Here is a 20,593-nt window from a genome sequence, read left to right as displayed (position 1 = left end):
GAGGAGCTGCAGAGCTGAGAGGCTTCAATTACACCAATGAGCATTCAATTAGACACAGCCAACGCCAGCCTGGTGCAGCCCGGCGCTGCCATACAGGCCGCACACACACACACACACACACACACACACACACACACACACACACACACACATGCATGCATCCTCGCACACATATGTAGTCGCTCACACACTAGCGTACCATCTGCACAGCCCGGATACTCCGACTCTGATGTAGGGAGTAGATTGTATTTGTCTCTTTCTTTTTCCTCCTCTCTCTCCGTACGGCTTCGTCGTATTCCAATCCAACCCAGATATATTTCTACATCTCCTTTTATCTACCTAAAACATGTATGTTCAATGAGGGAGATAACCTTTGACAAATGCAAGTTAGGATGGGGGTTGAGTTGCTTTGAGAAAAGGGGGGTAAAGAGGAAGCATGTAGAGAGAGAGAGAGACAGAAAGAGAGTAAGAAAGACCGGGAAGAAAAGGAAGTTAGGACAAGATGACAGAAGCTGGAAAGGAAACAATGGAAAAGATGAGGGGAAATGGCAAGTAAGAAATTAGGAACAGGAAGAAGAGGAAAAGAAATGAAAGGATAAAAGTGAAGGAGGAAAACAGATCTGAAGAGCAGGGACAAAGAAGAGGAAATGGAAAAGAGAAGGAAATAAAGAGGAATGAGGATGAAAGATTTGCTTACAGGAAAGTAGGAAAGAAAAAGACCAAAACAAAAAAAGGAAAAAGGAAAGGAAACAAAATGGTAAAAGAAAGGGAAATATGTGATAGGAAAGAGGAAGTGAAATACAGGAAGGAGAAAGCCAATGAAGAAAAAGGAAAAGGAAACACAGGGAAACTAAATAGTAAAAGAAAGGGAACAAAGGGAAAGAAAGCGATAGAATAATGAGAATAAGGTGATAGGAAAGGGAGAAGTGAAAGGTAGGAAGGAGAAAGCCAACGAAAAAAAAGGAAAGGAAAGGACCCAGAAGCAAGTAAAGGAAATGGGAAAAGAAAAAGATGGGGAAAGACGAGGAAGAAAGAAGAGGAGGAAAGAACAGGATAAAGGGAAGTGAAAGAGGGAGGAAAACAAAATCAGAGAAAATGGAGAAGAGAGAGACAATTTAAAGGCAGAGCTGGGAAAAGGAAGAGGGAAAGAAAACAGTAAAAGGAAGCGAGGGTGAGGAAAGGAAATGCAGGCAAGAAGGAAGAGTTAAAGGAAAGAAATCGAGGGCTTTCGAGTTCAGATAAGGGACGATAACACAGCAGAATGACCCTACGATGCTCTACATTTGTGTGGGCAAACCCACTGAGAGAGGAGAAGGGGAAATAAAAACGTCTCTTACGTCCTAATGAAGAGTTGTGAAGGAGAGCGTTCATAGACGGCCTTCTTCTCTCTGTGAGGAGAATGAGCCAGCTGCTCGCTCATGTGGCGCTCTTTAAAAAGAAGAAGAAACACGCTCTGAATTAGTGCGAGATTCGATTCCAACGTGGCGGGCGGGCTGTTTTTATTCACCACGTGGCGTAGAAATAGAAATCCATTTTAAGCTTTTTGATGCATTACAGAAAATTGGGGGAAATCGCTCTGAAAACACGATTTGTTTTGGCTTCGACACACACACACACACACACAAGTTGTTTTTCCACACACTTCCTGCTGCAGAGTGGCCTTTTTTTTATATATATATATATCTTTAATCAACCAATCAGTGGTGTGAATCCCAGTGATGAATCCAGCCGTCTGCTGTGATTGGCTGCTGCGTTGCGTTGTCCCGGTGAAGGATATCTCTGTTTCAACACGGTGTCAAACAAGATGGATCTTCTTCATGGTGTCTTGTTTGTGTGTGTCTATTTCTGTGTGTGTGTGTGTGTGTGTGTGTGTGTGTGTGTGTGTGTGTGTGTGTGTGTGTGAGTGTGAGTGTGTGCGTATCCCCATGGTACTGTATATACACCCAGGCTGTATATACGACACATACACCTCACATTGACAGTGTCCACCCTCTTTAACCTCCTAACAAGCTCATGAGTCGGAGGAAGACTCTTCTTCTGTGGTGGTAAGAACGACTCCTGCTCTGCTGACTGACTGTGTTTGCTTTATGAGGCTTTTTTTTACGCCTCATAATGTTCACACACACATGCATGAACACACACACACACACACACACACACACACATATATATTCACAGAGAAAAGGGTGAGAGGTGTAGTTGTACTCACAGAAGGTGTTTTATAGCCTTTGCTTCCCCATCACTTGGGTGTTGGCGTGTAGTCATTAATTATGCTTAAGTACAGGACGGTATGCTAATGCAGGCAAGCAGATTAACGACGAGGAGAGTTCAGCCTGCAGGTGAACGGGGCACAGTTTCATATTTCATTTTTAAAGATATATCGATCCTTAATTAAAGTGTAGAATAAAACATCTTTGTTGCCATATTCAACTCGATCTAACTGACAACTGGTCAAATGCAGCAACCTGGTCAGTGGCTCTACGATTCAAAACTTTGCACATCTACGTAACCCTCTCGTGTCAGTTTTGCAAGTCTTTTCAAAATAAAAGTAATTTTCACAGGATACAACGTGGTAAGGTTTAAGAAAAAGATTATGATGTGGGTTAGAAATAAATAAGTAAGTTCACTTACGCAATGTTTGTATGTAGCGTTACAAAACATTTTGGAGTAAAAGGAGCTTTGTTTAACAATCTGAATATTACGAAAGCATCAAACAACTATTATTTAGTTTGCAACTTTAGCTTTTTGTCAGAACCGAATGGGGAAGTGGAAGCCAGGAAAGGGATAATTAACAAAAATATCAAATTTCTATTGTATTATTGCATTAATTTGACAGGGATTTGTGTTCAACAGGAAAGAGAGAGAACTCTAAATTAAAAAGTTTTGAAAATTTGCTTAAAAAAGTGCTATTTTTCATCCCTAGACAGATGTTGAAAATACACCCTTTTATACTTTTGTTTAAGGCTGAGCAAAGAATGATTTCTAGTTTGAATCCCAAATGATATAATCTGCCCAAAAACAACTAAAAAAAACGTCTGGATAACTAGACAGCGATCCTCCTCCACTGAGCTCTCCTTAGACAGAAAAAAATATATATATATAAGTTTAACTAAATCAGAGGAATCATTTCTGCCTCAGAGAAATGCACCAAACCCAAACACAACAACAGCTGCTTTCTACTGAGTCAGACACATGTGGGACTTATTAGCAGAATTTAGCTGCTGTAGTTTGTTCTTCACACACTGCAGAGCCTTCACAGTGACACACACACACACACACACACACACACACACACACACACACACACACACACACACACACACACACACACACACACTGTTGTTCCTGTTCCCCTTCCGGACAACAAGGACAGCTCACTCGTGTTTCGGTACTTGTCCTCCTGGTGCACATGTCCACGGTCCGGTCCAGCCAACCAGCCGATCCGAGTCAAGCCTCCGCCTTCGCTCCCCCCAAAAGGTTTGACACCACCCTCTCTGGCTCCTCTCTCCAGGTATGAGTGCTCTGCAGTTGCAGAACCTGGCCACTTTAGCGGCGGCGGCGGCGGCAGCCCAAAACTCAGCCAGTCCCTCCACCGCAAACCCCTTGTCCACCAACGCCGCCTCCCTGGGAGCGTTGGCCAGCCCAGGTAACACCGCAGCCACTCAGGACGTCGGGGCGGGGGGGGGGGTGGGGTCAGGGGTCAAGGGTGGTGGGGGCCCCCAACGCCTGCCTACGTCCTCCGCTCTCCACCGTTACCATCACCAGTTGTTGTCGCCTCCCCCTCCCATGACACATCACCACAAAACAAAAACCATCAACCCAAACCATCGTAGCCGTGTGTGTGTGTGTGCGTGTGTGTGTGCGTGAGTATGTGTGTGTGTCCATCTTTGTAGAGAAACCATGCTGTCGTGTTGTCGAAGCGCCGCCCACCTTTTTATTCGTCCTCCTCACAACAACCACGCCCATCCCGTGATACACGCACTGTGTACGTGTGCGCGTCCGTGTGCATGTGTGTGCGTTCTGTGCTTCAATGTTGTTGTTTTTTTGGGTGTGTGTGCCGAAAACTTCACCGGCTCTTGATTTACAGAAACGTGTGTTGGTGGTGTTTCCTGGAGGTCTGGATTTGTTTGCACTCTATGTGTGTGTGTGTGTGTGTGTGTGTGTGTGTGTGTGTGTGTGTGTGTGTGTGTGTGTGTGTGTGTGTGTGTGTGTGTGTGTGTGTGTGTGTGTTTTGTCCTTAGCATCAAGCAGGTTGATGTCTGAGCTCAACTCAGGTTAAATATCGCCACCTTCAGATTCTTTCTTCCTCCTCCTCCTTCTTCTCCTCCTCCTCCCCCTCTTGTGTTCCTCCTCGTTGCCCTCGTCTTTCGCTGCTGCCCTCCTTTTGACAAGCTCCCTGTTTCTGCTCCATCATCCCCCTCCCCTTTTCTCCCCCCCCCGGCCTCGCTCCAGCAGCCGGTGGGGTTTTATTTTTTTTTATTTTTTTTGCACCGTATCTTTCGGAGCGCACTCCCACCAGAGCATGAATATGAAAAGCAAACCCCCACCTCCTCCACATTCTGCTCCTCAGCATCCTCTCTTCCTCTTCCATTCCACTTCCTCTCTCTCTCTCTCTCTCTCTCTCTCTCTCTCTCTGACTCTGAATGTCAGTCCAACCTTGAATAGTACACACTCAGGTTGAGTGTGAATGAGTGGCGCTAAACTGCATGTTTCAATGAAACTAGAAAAAAAAAAAAAAATGTCACGCCAGTTTGATAAATATAGACAGTTCTGCATGGAGACAAGCCAGCATTTTCTTTTTTTTTTTATTACTCCGTCACAATGCTCCCGTTATCACGCACATTTTTTTTCCTCCAGCTGCTTTTGTTGGCATCGCTTTGATGAGCTCAAGAGTGTGAACGAGCAGATTCTTCTGTCACAGAATAAAGAAAACAGAGCAGAGCTTTTTGTGCAGCGTACTTTTTTTACCTCACCCTCCGCCATCTCACCCACCGCCACCGACGCAGCAGTGTGTCGTGTGTGGCGCACATTCCACAGCGCTGTGTGTCCAAGGTGTATGTGTGTGTGCGTGAGTTTGTGTCCACTGTGTTGAATTGTGTGTGTGTGTGTGTGTGTGTGTTTGTGTGTGTCCGTGACGATGAAAATCAGCTGTGCTCGAGGAATTCCAAGAGCTTCACTTTTAGAAACATTTACGAGATGATTATTTGCAAACCTAGAAAGTCTCCTCTGGTTGTGCTCTTTTCTTTCTGTACATATGTCTGCTTTTTATTGGATGGTCCTTGTGTTTTCTTATTATTTTGTTATGCAATGACTGCTTCTCTTTGAATGCATCAGTTTACCTGCTTTTCTGAATATCTGCTGATCAAAACAAACCATGCATCTTCTTTTAAGGGGAGACACTACAGATGAACAGAGTACTCTTGGGTAAAGCCAGTTTCAAAATTCTTGTTTCATTTTGTAGATGTATGATATTCAAATGTTATTCAAATCAGAAGATACTGTCAACAGACTAAATGTTTTTAGCAATAAAATGTGGTATAATTCAGGCTATGAATGATATATGAACAAACCCCTCTGTAGAAACCTTCAGAATATAGAGAGGAATGAAGCTGTAAAGTTTGGTGTATGTAAGAGCTACTGAAGTGGAGATTTCTGGATCAGAGTCTGAGAAAAAACTCATTTAGAGAAAACGTCCTTTAAAGAAATGTTTAGTTAAATTACATACATGTTGAAGACACTACAGGTGAATAGGGTAAAAAAATAAACTAATAGATATCAACATGAAACTTAACGAGTTGATTACTGACATTAACGCAATTATTTTTTGTATTACAATTTTTCTGAAATGTAATGTTGAAATATGCAAATGATGCATTATCTAATGGAAACCATTGTTGAATTTAGGAGAAACCTACAGACGCAAAAAGACAAAGTAGTAAAATAAACACCTAAATGTGTATTTTAGATGTTTTCTTTCTAATAGTCTAAAGGAAGATGAGTTATGGAAGAAAAATAGTGCATGAAAAAAAACGTTTTTTTACCTGTAGTGTCTCTCCTGTTTTCATCTCCATATACTTTTGTACATGAGGGTTTTTATATATCTGATTGATCAAAGTGCTGCTGAATTTACGGTTTATCAATGTTTAAAAATGTTACAAGCATCACCTTTAATTAACCCGAGACACATTATTATTGATCCATAAAAGAATGAGATCACTGTGGAGACGACTGGTTGCCTCGAAATCACATTCTCCTTGAACTGAAAATGTAGAAACAAATTAAAAGAATCCAATCCAAAATTAATCTTTTGGGAATATTTGAACATAACATGGTTCCATGTTTGGTCAATATTGGATGTGATTTGAAGAAGGAAGTTTTCCATAATAAATAGGGGGAAATCTGTTCAGGCTGAGATGGCTTTGGACTCATAATAATAGATTCATCCTCAAACTGGTAATAGAGAAATAAGTAACTTTTAAGACGTGCTGTTTCAAAGTTTTGCGGCATTCACATGGAATCAGGCACTCAAGACCTTTCTCAGTCTTTTCTACGTCTTTTCTCCATCTTTTCTCTGACTTTTCTACGTCTTTTCTCTGACTTTTCTATAACTTTTCTTTCTTTCTCTGACTTTTCTGTCTTTCTCAGACTTTTCTCTGTCTTTTCTCAGACTTTCCACCAATTGTCATTAAATATTTAAGATATCAAACAATCAGAGCATTGAAGACTTCATGGAGGTGAAACAGAGGCAGCCAGTCTTCTCAGCAGTGGTTTCAGGAGTTTGAAGTTATTCCATTATGTTAAATTGTATAAATATCATTGTCTGTATAAACTCTACAAAGGCAAAGATGTACAAAATAATTTTTGTTGAACAAGTCTGTTTCTTTTGTCTCCTATTCTCCCTCTTCACCTCCGTCCTCATCCCTCCTGTCTCTTTCCACCTTCCTCCTCATCTTCTTCTTCTTCACCTCCTCCCCCCTTCCTCCCCTCTCCCTCCCCCTCTCGTCCTCTCTTCCCGCAGCGGCGGGCACAACAGCCAGCTCCAACGCCGGCGCCATGAACTCTCTGACCTCTCTGGGCACCCTGCAGGGCCTGGCGGGCGCCACCGTGGGCCTGAACAACATTAATGCACTAGCAGGTAGCGTCAACAGTGAGTATTCATTCTGCCATCAGCCGCTCCACCTTCACCCACACCTCCGCTTTACCACCGTCCACGCCCATCGGCGACATCGCTGCTACGACCTGTGAGCCGATGCAGAGAGACGCAGCGCTACCGCACATTATAGTTTGACCGATATGGGTTTTTGGAGGCTGTTGTATATGGTTTATTTTATTAAATGTCTTTAATTTTGATAAATTTAAAGAAAATACAAATATTTGTCCCTAAAACAAGAAATTAAAACCAGATCACATTTTTTTTTAAGATCTGCAGATTTTGTTTTAAAAAGAAGAAAATCAAAGGCTGAATTTATTTAAAAAACCCATACAGATGTCAAACTCTAATGTACAGAGGCTGCATATAATAGTCTATATACTCTTAATTACATTGTTAAGGTAACTCTTGAGGTGAAATTTGATCATGTTTTCATTTTTGAATGAAAACATAATTTACATTTACAATACTTTTTACATAATTTTAGATGTTAAAATCCATAAGATAGAGAAAGATAGAAGACAGAATGATGAAAACAGAAAAAAAGATAACAGATAAAAGTGTAAATGTATGAATAGTTTGGTTCCTCCTGTCGTCTCTCTGCGTCGCCGTTTCACACGACAGTAAATTGTTCTCGCTCTCTCAGCTAGTTCATTCATTCATCTGGCAGAAGATGTTTCATACATCCATTTCTCCATCTGCTTCCTGGTTGTGACTTGGGTTGTGCTGCTGTGCCGTCCCGGCTCTGTCTCTGTGTGTGTGTCTGTCTGATCATGTTGTAGTTGTTTCACATCCTGGTGTTTTGTTGTGTCATTGTTTTTATTTCTACAAAATAACTTTAGAGGGTTGGATGGGTGGCAAAACTGAAACATGGTAGTTTTGGGGGGAAATAAAGCTGCCAATTTATATGTTCTCTTACAGATTTTACAACTTTTCTGTAAAAAAAAATCGGTCAATTTTGCAGAAAAATAAATATGAATTTTGACTAATTCTGTGATTAAAAAAAGTAATAATGGCCAATTAAAATTATTGTGCTAAAATAAAATAAAGAAATTACTGTTACTAATTCTGAATCAAAAAGATATTAAAATATGTACATTTTCCTTTAAAATTTGACCGTTCTTGTACTAAAATATATTAAAATTGGCAACAACAAAAAAAAGTGACCATTTTCATTACAAACAAAAACATTTGTTGAAAAATTTCATGCCAAAAATTAAACGTTCATTCAAGTAATACCAATCCGTCAATATTACTTCCCAATAATTAAAAAGAAATGTCCATTTTCATTTGGTCGTTTTTGTGCTAAAATAAATTAAAGTTGGCAAAAAAAATGAAAGATGATGATGCACAATATATACTAAATATGATCACTTTCATGCCCAAACATGGTCTTTTTTCCTTGTGCCAAAAAATACAAATATTTGATAATTTTCCTGCCACAAACTTTGTTCTTATCAGGAAGATACGAGTAGACAACAACATGCAAACGAGAGCATCTGGTTTAGCATCCAGTGCATTTGCATTTAAAGTCTAAACAAGTTACATTTAGGTCTTTACCACAGCAGATACACGTTTCTATCCACATGCGACTCGTATCGACTTTCTCGGCCTGCATGCTGCGCCGGGCGTCGTCCTGCCTTTGACCTCTGGGGAGACGGCGGCTTGGATCTTAATCAGAGCTGTTATTACAGCAGAGATCCTGTACCACCGGCCTCCTCCACCACATTATTCTCCTCTGACCTTTACCGCTCCTCGGCTGGAGTAGCTGTGTCCGCTGTGTAAATCATCTCCACGTCTACTCAGAAACACAGGACACACACACACACACATGATCGTCCTCTCAAACAGAAAAAGGTTTCGTTTTTTGCATCCCGGCCCACGTTTCTCTCCGCATTCCCCCCCGTCCTTTTCCTCATCCATCCTCCTCCTCCGCCCTCATTTAAACACATCTAGGCCTTAATTGAATTGCAAAGGTCACCGGTGCAATTATTCCTGAATAAATGAGTGACCTATAATCCGGAGCTCCGCGGTGATAATTTATTTCACTGTGTCTGACGGCGAGGCGACAGGACGCCGAGCCAATGTCAGACCCCCTCAGACAAGTTGCCCTCCACCGTGATATTAAGCCGTTACAAGCAGCTAATGAGTGTTACTGCTGCGTTCCTCCACTTTTCAAACATGCAACCTCCCTCCTCCCTCCCTCCCTCCCTCCCTCTAGCCTGTCTTCACCCCTAAAGTGAGACGTCACCGGCTGGAAAAAGTACATCACACCTCGCTGTTGATGTTTGACTAAGCAAAACACAATTCTCCAATATTAGCAAATCTAAACGTGCATCAAATTAGTAAATATGTCATTATGTATCATTCTTTGTCGTTTCATTATAGTGTGTACTAAAGGAAATACTCCTACTGTTTGGGCCGTTAAATCACAATTATTGATTCAATTTGATAATTTTTTTTAAAGCAAAATCAAGACATTTCAATGTGCTTTACATATTGAATTTGTGCAGCTCAACTTCAGTTGACTTCATAATGCTTCATGTTCCCTATAATAAGCTTCCTTTAAGCAGAAGCTGTCAGTCCTGTTGTGTGTTTTTAGCTCCGTTAGCTGTTAGCTCTATTAGCCAAACGCACGTCAGCTAACTAGCTCTCCTCCTAACGACACGTAAAGACGAGCTCTGTTCAGTTTGTCATTTGTTAAGTTAGAGTTAAACATACGTACATGCAATTGTCTTACCAAGTTATGTAAATGAAAAGACAAACAATCCATAATCTGCAGGGGGAAAAAAGAGTTTAAAAGGAATGAGGAGTCAGTAGTCAATGACAATATAAAACAGTCAGAAATTTCCAAAAAGTATGAAACACTGCAACCATGAAAGGTCCTTTAGCATACAGTCTTAAAAGCACAAAAATATTAAGCGGATGTGGCCAACAGATTAGCTCTGGAAAGACAGACAGATGCACATGCACGCACACACAACCGAACACATAATCTCCTCAGGCTATGCCAAACTGAGATAATAAACTTAACTAAGATAAGTGTAAGATATGATCAAATACAATATATACTGAAACAAACATTTATGTGATTTACATGTTTTGTTCATCAAGATTATCTTCAATAAACAAGACCACTTTTACGATTTTTGAACTGTAAATTAAAAAGCTAACGTTAGGCTATAAATGAACTTCACCACGGTCACATGACTTCACATCACCACCACTTAACTAAAGGAGGACTAGTGTTCTAGTGAGGACGTTTAGTCGTCTCAATTAGACACTTTTTAAATACACATTAAAACCTGCTCAATTCACTCGAGGGTATTTTTAATTACTTATTTTATTTAAGAGAACTAATCGTTAGATTCTCTTCAGCTTGTTTTAACCACAGACCTTTCTGGCAGACTCATTTCAGGATTTATTTCATCCACGTCCCTACTAAAGTGTGTTTTCATTTGATCATTCTGGTGTTTTAACATTTTGTCTTAGTGTTTGTCGTCTTTGTGTGTTTTTGTGTGTGTTTGTTTGTCGCTGTGTGCTTCTTATATGGAGTAAACCCTGTGTTTATCTCTGGCAGTCATCAGCTACACCCATCCTCTTATTGTGTTTTAAAAGTGTTACTCTGTGTGTCCCGTGTTAGCTGTGTGTGTGTGTGTGTGTGTGTGTGTGTGTGTGTGTGTGTGTGTGTGTGTGTGTGTGTGTGTGTGTGTGTGTGTGTGTGTGTATTAATGTGTCTTTTATGTGTGTAACTTACGTCAGTGTGTGTGTGTGTGTGTGTGTGTGACGTTGGGTAACACTTTTATGTGTGTGTGTGGTTAAACACAACCTTCAGTGGGAGCGCTAACGAGTAAGTGCACTCTTCTTTCTTCATTGTTGGGTTTTATGTAAAGTTGCTCAAATGCTCTCAGGTATGGCGGCTCTCAACGGAGGCCTGGGCGGCGCCGGGCTCACCAACGGGACGGCGGGCACTATGGACGCGCTGACGCAGGCTTACTCAGGGATCCAGCAGTACGCCGCCGCAGCGCTGCCCACCCTCTACAGCCAGTCTCTGCTGCAGCAGCAAGGGGCCGCCGGCAGCCAGAAAGAGGGTCAGTAGACCCCCGGGGGCCACATGTCCGACAGCAGACGGGTTTAGTGTAAAGAGCAGAAAATAGACAGCGTGACACATTTAAACTGTCAGCTGACACCTAGAATGATTTTCTTATTAGAAATATTAGTAGTAGAAGTGTAATGTCCTCTCAAGTACAGTGTCGAGTTTATTTTGTACTATAAAAATGAAAATAATGGAGTTACCCAGAATGCACACCTGGATTTTTTGTTGCCACGCACCCAAAATTGTGAAAAAAGACAAATTGAATTGAAAATAATGATAAAAACAGCTCTGAAACTGCTTTTGTTAATAAGAAATAACACAAATAAGCTGCTAATCATACGGATGAAAGCTTAACTAGAGGGTGTTTTTGTGGACATTTTTGTATTGTAGATTTTTTTTTATTCAATCTTGACTTGTTTTTTTAAATATTAAGAATAAACATATAATTTGATAAACAGATTTTTCTTCCAAACATAGTGATAGAAAAACAAATCCTGTATTGACTTCTGAATTTAATATGAAAATCATATTACTTTAGCTTTAAAACACTTTTTTAAATATATTATATAATCATTAACACCTGGACCAAAGTTTGTTTTTTTAATTATAAAATCAATTAATTGAAAATGTGTTTATTGACATGTTTTCATCTCGAGGATATCAATCCTCCACAGCAACAAAATAATACCACAATATACTTAAATTAACAGTAATCCTACAAATAATCACAAGCCTGCTTTGTAATTATGCTAAATGTTTTTGTTGAAAATACTCTATTTTAAAAAATAATGTGTGGTTTATTTTCTCTGTTCAGAGAAACACACAAGGAGTTTCATCTTAAATCAAACTTATTGTTCCAATTATCAACCGAACATTTACCAAAAGAAAAAATAGACAAAACTTCACAATCAATTTCAGTCTTATTTTGAAGGAACTTTACTTTAGCAGCACAAGATGTAAAAGTTGCATTCAGTATAAAGTAGTTATAAGAATATATTCTGATTTATTTCTGTTATGATTTTATAGTTAAATTCTTAATATTGTGGAAGAGAAAATGTAGATTTGCTGTCAATACAAAACCTGGTGATTCAAAATAAAACAATTTTACCAAAAGCTTTTTCAACAACAGCGTTGGATACAAAGCAGATATGATCACCAAACATCCTGTAGATCTCAGTGAAACTACGTCCACTTCTCATCTCTGCTTCCAACAAAAACCCATTTGTAAAAAAAAAAAGATGCTTTCTTTCTTTGGCAGTCCATCCATAAAAACCCCTTGATGGGATACAAAGACGTGACAGATATCAGGATTCATTTAGCAGTGAAGAGCATATTTAATGATTCTGAGAGATCTGACCTTATAGGATTAGGATGTTTGATAGAAGGAGGGTCGAGGGGGGCGACCTTTGACCCCTCTTAAGAGAGACGACAAGCAGCTGAAAAGAAAGGAACAGAGGACTGCTTTTGTTAGTTCAAGAGCGAAAAATATTATCATTATCTGAACACGCAGAAAGCATTCATGTTTGTTTAATGTTAAAATATAATTGGAGAATTTTGTTTAAAAGCTTTAACAAAACTCAAGGTCGTGTGACACCGTGCTAAGCAGCCCCCCGGTGCTTCAGCTCCGTTACTATGACGACAGCAGCAGCGGTTGCCACGGTGCACAGCCCTCTCCTGCGGTTTTATTTAGAAATTTTTAAAAATAAAAAGCCACCTCTGACCTTACTTTGTCTTGTCCCACCACCAGGTCCAGAGGGCGCCAACCTGTTCATCTACCACCTGCCCCAGGAGTTCGGAGACCAGGACATCCTGCAGATGTTCATGCCTTTTGGAAACGTGGTCTCTGCCAAAGTCTTCATCGACAAACAGACGAACCTGAGCAAGTGCTTCGGTAAGTCCTCTTTCTTTACTCGCTGGGTCCCAGTTCGGGGATGGATCCTCTGAAGGCTTCGTTTTTTTTATCAATATTTTAACAGTTCTTGTAAGAAAACTCCTCTGCATGAACTCAAAATAACTAACTAAATTCCACCAAAAAACTGTGGCAGACCATCATCTCTATTGTCTCTAAAATTTGTAGAAAACTACACAATTCTTTCCAGGATACTTTGTAGGAAATTCATGCATTTTCCTGCGATATTTCCAGACTTAACAAGATCATATGGGTCATTTAAAGTGGCCCTATTATGCTTTTTCTACTTTTTCCCTCTTTTTGGTGTGTTATATATATTCTTGTACATGTAAAAGGTCCGTAGAGTGTAAAACCTGAAGTCCACGCCTAAAAGGAGTTACCCTCCCCCTCAGAAGCTCCTGAGCTGCCTGAAACGGCTCCATTGAATTCTCTCCTTCACTTCTGTAACTTTATGAGGTCACAATGTAACATTATGAGGTCATAATGTAACTTTATGAGGTTACAGTATAACTTTATGAGGTCACAATGTTACGGAAGTGACGTAAAACTCCTTCTGGCTAATTTGGCCCTCAAACAACAAAAGAGAGAGACAGAGCTGAAGCTCTGGAGGAAGAGTTTTTTTGAAATGTGAAACGTTGACCAATCACACCAGAGCAGGCTAGCCGACCAATCAGAGCAGACTTTGCTTTCTGGAGGGAGGAGCAAGCGCTACAACGGAGCGTTTCAGAGAGAGGGTGAGAAGAGGTGCTGCAGGACAGCCAGGATGAGAAAAACAAGGAGGATTATGAGCATTAACGCATGTAAACATGTTGTAACTGTAACTTGAGATAAAATATGCACCCGGAAAATAGCATAATAGGGCCTGTTTAAATAAAGAAAAGAAAGATATATATATTTAGACACACTAGCTGATTAATCTAACCATATCTCAGCCACATTTATAGAAGCCGTTAATATAAGACACCCTGAGCTGGGACAACAAGTGACTCTTATACTCTGGTATTAAAAAAGAAATCCTACCTAATGGACGTAAAAAAAAAGCTTCAAATCCAGAGCGTTCATCCATGCTGACAACAAAAACCTGAACAAAATGCATCTCCGTTCCTCCGCGTAGCAAAACAGAAATAAATCAAGCATGGATCCAGGAAAGAACAGACAGCAGTGATACTTGTCAGCAAAAAAAAATAGCATAGTGAGGATGGATGTGAGACAAGCGAGACGAGGAGTTTACTGTCAGCTTTAGAGGTTGCAGATATTACGAGAGGAAGCGAAGTGTGCACGAAGACGACTTTGTGAGAGACAGCGAAAAAATAAACAAAAGAAAAAAACACAACATAACTTCAACGTCTGCTCCAAAACCTTTTATTTTGACATTTTGACCAACGGTCGCTTTTTGTCGAGTGGTTGGTCAAAATGTCGTATATTCTTGCAGTAGTTTGCAGTTTTGCTTTCTCATAATCATAATATTTCCCTTTGAGTTTTTCTGGCCTTATTTTGCCGACTCATGATGCTCCACATTCTATTTGCTTCACTATAATGCGTATTCCGCTTCACTCAGCTTTAATATTTCATTATTTTGTTGATGCAACAACCCCTTTGGGAGCCATTAAATTTTAATATTTTCTTATTGTGTACCAGGGGCGTATTTTAATGCAGATGTAAAACCAGACAAATCAGATATCCAGAGACTCAGAAACATGGCGATGGAGCCTCTTGTAGTATTTTAATTTAACTAGTTTATTATTACACATTGATTATGAGATCAGTACAGATGCTGTAAATGAAACAAGACTCTTCAAGCAGGAGCGTGTCTGCTGCGAAGAGAAAAGACATTAAAACAGATTGATTGCAGTATTTAAAATGATTATTTTAGACAGGAAACAAGCACGAACACAGGAAATGTGTTCTTCATTGTGGTCTCATTATTCTTTAATATACATATTATAGTTATCAAGCCTGTTTCCAGGTAACATAACATGTTGTTATTTAGCTAGTGAAGACATATTTAGGAGTGACGTAGAGACGCTGTATACGTCTCTGATAGCGACCTATCAATCACTGTGTAGCCCCGCCCTAAAGCATCCCCTGCTTTATGGTCTGTTTGACTCTAAATGGAGCATCATTTACTAAATGAACATCATGCTGTATTGAAGAAGACTTGAAACTAGAGATTGAGACCATAAACTCATGTTTACAATGTTTACTGAGGGAATAAATCAAGAGAGAAGTAGAGTCATTTTCTCATAGACTTCTATACAACCAGAGGAGTCGCCCCCTGATGGACAGGAGAGAGAATGCAGGTTTTAAAGACACTTCTGCATTGGCTTCACTAGGGCAGAACTGGTCCGATCTCGCTACACTGAAACTGGTTCAGAGATTGGATAACATACTAACTAACCTTCAGCCATGCAACTCTAAAAAAGAAATAACCCAAAAAAAATAAATAAACCAAAAATAAACTTGCAACTTGTCATTGCAAGTTTAATGACAAGTGGAAAAAAATGACCTTTATGCCAGGTTGTCACCTTCTGTCTTGTCCGCTTTTCCTCTGCAGGCTTCGTCAGCTACGACAATCCAGTGTCGGCACAGGCAGCCATCCAGGCCATGAACGGCTTCCAGATCGGCATGAAGCGGCTGAAGGTGCAGCTGAAGCGCTCCAAGAACGACAGCAAACCGTACTGATCTTAGCACTAGGGTCTATCTGCTCCCCATGTTAGCACTGCTAGGGTAAGTCCCCCCACCAAAAGGTGACAATGACAACAAAAAAAAAAAAAGCAAAACCGAGCCACGACCTCTCTACACAGGGACTGGGGGGGGGGAGGGGTGGGGTGGCTTAAGGGAGGGAAGGGAGGGATGTGGGAGGGAGGGGGAGACAACCTACGACCACCCTGAGGGAGACACACACGCCTTGTTTTTTTTTGTTTCTTTTTCTTGTTTTTCTTGCTTTTTTTTTTGAAGATTTTTATGTTAGCTTTCAAGTATTATTATTTATTACAATTATTATTATTTTTTACACACATGAACGCTTCCATTACCGCCATTACTTTGTGCAATTTTCTTTTTTTTTTTACAATGGAAGGAAGTAGCTATCTTTGGTAGCTTTTAAAAAAAGTTTGTTTAGAAGTTTTTTTTTAATTTCTCAGAGATTATTTATACATTTTTGAGGACTAGTTACAGCCAGAACCGAGGTAAAGACAAAGGAGCCATGATTTTTTACATTTTTTTTTCCTCTCTCTATCGTTGTGAACCCTGAGACCTGGCGAAGGGTTCATTTTTATTTTATTTTTTTGACGCGCACGCCGATATGCACATTCGACCTTTGACCTCCGCGGTGTTGGTTGCAGGCCGCCGCTGCTTCTCCGTAAAAGAAACAACTTCTAAGCCTGCTGGCAACCCGGGAGCAAAGGCTGCAAAAACGTTAGTGGCCTCTTTACATTATAGTCGGTACAGTTACACTCCACCACCACAGAAGAAGAACAAAAAAACACACTCCAGCTACGTCTTATCATTTATGTGAAAATAAATAAAAAACAGTTTTTTTATTTCTCAGAAGGTGAAAAAAAAATTATAATAACTACATTTCTGGGTCAGATCACATTGGTCTTTTATTGTGAAAGGGATATTAACGCATGTAGAACATTTTCAAAATAACATCCAGAATTTGATGAAGGCTATAATGATAATTCTAATAATTAAAAAAAGAGTTTATGGGTTTTGAGGTGGTAACTGAAAATACTTGATGTTTGTTGAAAGATTTAAAAAAAGATAAGTCAAAGTACAGAAAGCCACAGGCCTGTAAATTTTATTTGTAAAAAAAGCAGTTCTATTTTTATACAACATTTTTACTGCCTCAGATGAAAAAAAAAAGGATTTTATTTATTGCCTATCGTTAAGTTATTGGACTCCTATAAAGTATTCAGCTTCATTAAAAGTAGACCCTCGTGGAGAAGTCTCGTGGAATTGGGTTCTCCGGTGTTTTTTCATGTTTTTTCAGTGCAGAAACCACGATCACAACCCGCCGCCATTCGAAACCGCAACGCCCCCCCCCACTCCTCCTCCGCCCTGCCTGTGTCATATATTCACTCACTCTGTGCTGTTCATCCATTCATCAATCCATCTCTCTTATTACCGCTCTCTCCCTCTCAAATTTCTACCTTTTTCTTTGCGTTTTTACTCATTTTATTAAAGAAATTTCTGTTTTGTTTAGAGTGTTTATGCGTTTTTTGTTTGTACGTAGACCCCCCCACCCTCCTCCACCTTACCCCCACCCTTCCAAAGATGTTGAAATAAAAAAAAAAGAAAAGTGAAAAGACCCATCTCCCCCTCTCCAAAAAAAAAAAAAAAATATGAAATATTTTCTCCCAAATGACATCATCCATCTGGGATCTGATGGATAAAGCTTTGGGTGCTCTTTGTTTTTTTTGTGTGTGTGTGTGTGTGTGTGTGTGTGTGTGTGTGTGTGTGTGTGTGTGTGTGTGTGTGTGTGTGTGTGTGTGTGTGTGTGTGTGTGTGTGTGTGTGTGTGTGTGTGTGAATGAGTATGTGTGTGAGAGTGTGTGTGTGTGTGTGTGTGTGTGTTGTTGTTGCCTGTTAGTATAGACCTATAACATTATATCATTTTAAAAAACAAACAAAATCAAAGCGTAAAAAAATTTGCCAATGAAATCAGTGAGTGGTGTTGCTGTTCTGCCGGTTTGCATTGTTGTTGTTGTTTGTTGTCGTTGTTTGTTGTTGCTGTTGTTGTTGTTGTTGTTGTTTCTCCTGATTTTTTTTACAGAAAACAAAATGCTGTAGTGGTGTGGTGCTCTGGCTCTCTGTGTGTAACTCTCTCCTCTCCCCTGTTTTTTCTTTCCCCCTTTTAGAACAACCCATCTCCATGCCTGTTAGCTCATCGTTTGCCTAGCATGTCTCCGTGGCGTCCAAAAAAAACAAACTTTTAAAAACAAAAACAAAAAAAAATCCCCACCACAAAAAAAGTGTCATCGTCCAGTCTCTTCCTCCCCCGTCATTGTTTTTCTGATGTCTTTTCCGAGCTCACCTGATCATAACCTGGTCCTACTCCTCCTCCGCCGCCGCCTACTGACGTTTTGAACTTTGAACTTTTAGCTTTTTTCTTTTTCTTTTTTATGATTTTTCTTTTTACTTTTTTTGTTGTTGTTTTTGCATGTGACCTCATTTGGATCTGTTTTCCGGGAGGGAGGGTTTCAGGGAGGGGAGGGATGCGACAACAAAAGGGGGAGGGGCGGGTGATAAAAATGAATCAATGTGAAAAAGATATAAAGCTGCATTCATATGGAAAAACACAAAAAAAGACTGAGATTTTTATGGAAAAACAAATGTTCTTTTTGGGAGGAAAAAAAACAACAACCTGTGGCAAAGTGATTTCCATACAGTATGTTTTCCTGCAATTCTTTTTTTTAATTTTTCTTCTTCTTCTTCTTCTTCTTTTTGTCAATTTTTTTTCTTTTCTTTTCTTTCTTCATTTAAAGTAAACTTGAAAGTTCACTACAGGAATTGGCGCGTCATCTTGCTTCTGGCGCCGATGAAAAAAAACCTGAGCGCCGGGCCAGAAGCAGTCCGCGCCAGTTTCTCTGAAAAATAAGACTACTTCCAAACAGTTTTGAATAAAAACTGTCTGATCAATATTAGACTCTCTCTCAGAGCTCTCCAATGGTTTTTACATTTTTCAGGCAGTGTAAAGTTTTTTGATAAGGCCATTTTAAGTGGCTCTGTTTCTCATTCAAAGTCTATATATAGAACCACTTTTTTCTAGAGTAGTTTAAAGGTAAAAATAAAAAAAGACATTTGCCCTGTTTGGGTGGGAGAAATGCTACCTACTTGTGTCACCTTTTGCTGAACTGACTCACAGATAGACAATCCGTGGTTTAAATGCACATGATGAAATGACCTATATTTTCTACTGTTTAAATGTATAGAGGAAAAAAAAATACTAAGATACCTGTAACCTGCGTTAACGTCGGTGCTTCTCGTGAGTTTAGTTGTGGTTTCATCACAAGTCTAACGGTCTTAAATGTCTCATGTTTTTCAAGAGAAGACTAAAAAATCAGTTTACTTGAACAATAGACAAAGCCTTTCATATTACTATAATAGTTAATTTGTTGTTTCTTTTCTTTTTGTTAATTCTTTTTTTTTAAGGAGTCCCTATTTGCTAAATTTCTTGTTGGTTAATTAGCTATATAAAATTCCTAAAAATATATATAAATATAAATATATCTATATATATATAATGTCAGCTTGTGAAGCATCAATGTCATTATTATTTTATTTCTCTCGTGGGAAACAAATATTTAGATGTGTTTTGTTGTTCGGCAAAAATGTCTTATAAAGAAAAAAAGACAAGATCAGTGGAGTTCAGTGCCAAATTCTGAAGGTACTTCCTGCCTAGCGCGTCAGTGTACTTCTTGTGAAATTATTTGATAACATGGGTATTTTATTATAAGTGTTTTGTATGGATCCCTCATATTTAAAAATATAGATTTAAAAAAGAGTTTGTTAACTTGCTATTCTGTGGTCTTGTTGCCTGAAAATGTCATGTTTGCTTTTTTTTTTCTTTGTAAAGATGTAAAAAAAAAAAAAAAAAAAAAAAAAAAGGAAAAAAAAAAAGTGCCCATGTGTCATATATATATATATATCTATATACACGCACACACGGACACACACACACACACACACACACACACATTCTCGTGCAGACCTCACAGTTTTACTTTCTTGTTGTGCATGAGAGCCCCAGAGTGTGAGCGCCTCCACAGCGACCGACTACCCGCCCGCCAGCGTGCACACACACACTTTAAGAAAAACGGGACTCACGCACTGATATTTTTAGCCATTTGTACAGCCGTTCTATTCATCAAAGCCTTACCACAAATCTTTGCACTCCTGTTCTCTATATTAGTATTTCGCGCGCACGGACATCAGGCTTCAGCGTTTATCGTTTTTGGTCCCGCTCATACGCGAAAGCCTTATTTTATCGAAAATCCTCTTAATCCCCCAAATGTTGGAGTTCTTTTTTGTTTTCAAAACACGTCTTGAGTCGTAGCCGGCGCCACGTTTTCGTCTCGGGCGGCGAGGATCATTACTTTTTGTGTATCACCTCAGACGAGCACGCTTTCGCTTTTTTCATGATGTAAGCACAGGGCAAGACTCACAAAACCAGCCTGGATCTCTGGAGGAAACAAAAAGAAAGAAAAAGCACATGCCGGCGTCGTTTTTTAATTTCTCAATTTTACCTTGACGTCTTTTTTCGAGTCTTTGTGGTGTTATGGGCCAAAATTACGTTGAGATGCCAAAGTGTGTTATTGACATTCTCATAGTCGAGCCGTTTACAAGGCACAGTGTTGTCAGAGTCGATTCAACTGCCCCCCCCCCCCCCGATACCCCCCTCCCCCTCCCTGAAAGCCTAGTTTACGGTCTGCAAA

General features: G+C 39.8%; 1 protein-coding gene across 8 annotated transcripts in view; it reads left to right on the top strand.

Annotated features, from left to right (window-relative positions):
- The window catches only part of celf2 (cugbp, Elav-like family member 2), a 200,219-nt gene extending 180,491 nt beyond the window's left edge, over window positions 1-19,728 (top strand). For 4 of the 8 annotated variants that reach the window (XM_054624838.1, XM_054624835.1, XM_054624837.1 and 1 more), the window contains exons 10-15: window positions 5,392-5,424; window positions 7,034-7,147; window positions 11,062-11,241; window positions 12,994-13,137; window positions 15,710-15,882; window positions 18,017-19,728. In XM_054624838.1, coding sequence (XP_054480813.1) covers window positions 5,392-5,424; window positions 7,034-7,147; window positions 11,062-11,241; window positions 12,994-13,137; window positions 15,710-15,837 — 599 coding nt within the window. In that variant the 3' untranslated portion in view covers window positions 15,838-15,882; window positions 18,017-19,728. The remainder of the gene's footprint in view (window positions 1-5,391; window positions 5,425-7,033; window positions 7,148-11,061; window positions 11,242-12,993; window positions 13,138-15,709; window positions 15,883-18,016) is intronic. The other 4 variants (XM_054624840.1, XM_054624834.1, XM_054624839.1 and 1 more) reach the window with 2 other exon arrangements.
- Window positions 19,729-20,593: the final 865 nt, after the last annotated feature.

Source organism: Anoplopoma fimbria, chromosome 23 (assembly GCF_027596085.1).
Source record: "Anoplopoma fimbria isolate UVic2021 breed Golden Eagle Sablefish chromosome 23, Afim_UVic_2022, whole genome shotgun sequence".
Classification (NCBI taxonomy): Eukaryota; Metazoa; Chordata; class Actinopteri; order Perciformes; family Anoplopomatidae; genus Anoplopoma; species Anoplopoma fimbria.
Note: the sequence above shows the minus strand (reverse complement) of the source record. Positions and strands in the feature narration are given on the sequence as shown.